General features: G+C 37.7%; 1 protein-coding gene across 1 annotated transcript in view; it reads right to left on the bottom strand.

The window, feature by feature from the left end:
- LOC105457594 (kynurenine--oxoglutarate transaminase 3) overlaps positions 1 to 113 on the bottom strand; it is a 5,165-nt gene extending 5,052 nt beyond the window's left edge. Inside the window, exon 1 of the mRNA XM_011702354.1 lies at positions 9 to 113. Within this exon, the coding sequence (XP_011700656.1) occupies positions 9 to 50 (42 nt within the window). The 5' untranslated portion in view covers positions 51 to 113. The remainder of the gene's footprint in view (positions 1 to 8) is intronic.
- Positions 114 to 563: the final 450 nt, after the last annotated feature.

Below are 563 nucleotides of genomic sequence, written 5' to 3'. Positions count from 1 at the left end.
TTACTTACCGAGAGCGCGAAGAGAACCGTAACACCTCTCACGACGGACATGTTTGCTTTGATCCGGTTTCAATTCGAAATATGTAACGAGAGGCAAAGGCCAACCACTTTCACTTTACAGCTGCCTTCTTTGTCAATTACAGGCTCCCACCACCTCGGATATCCGAGGCCAGTAGATATCTGTATAACCTCGATACAGCAATCGATACTTAACCTTGTAGATATTTTCGGGGAGTTGAACCACCCCGATAATTCCATATCAAGGAATGTTACCAATGGATAACACACGTTACCGACGTTAGATACATACAGTCGGTATAGAGGGAAGTCTGAAAATAAAAATATCATACGCGCGTTTAAATGAAATCCGTTCACCAACGTGCATATTGAAACTACACGTTGGCACGTTGCCATATGTATATGTATACATATATATATTCTTAATTTACAAATAAAATTTAATTGAACAAAAATAGACAAATTTGTACAAATCTTTTATCATCCCCGATTCCAATCAGGGCCTAATTTGACGTTGCATAAACATTTATATTTCATTATTTAATA

The sequence above is a fragment of the Wasmannia auropunctata genome, unplaced genomic scaffold (assembly GCF_000956235.1).
Source record: "Wasmannia auropunctata unplaced genomic scaffold, wasmannia.A_1.0 LD335200.1, whole genome shotgun sequence".
NCBI lineage: Eukaryota > Metazoa > Arthropoda > Insecta > Hymenoptera > Formicidae > Wasmannia > Wasmannia auropunctata.
This window is presented reverse-complemented; position numbering and strand designations above follow the sequence as displayed.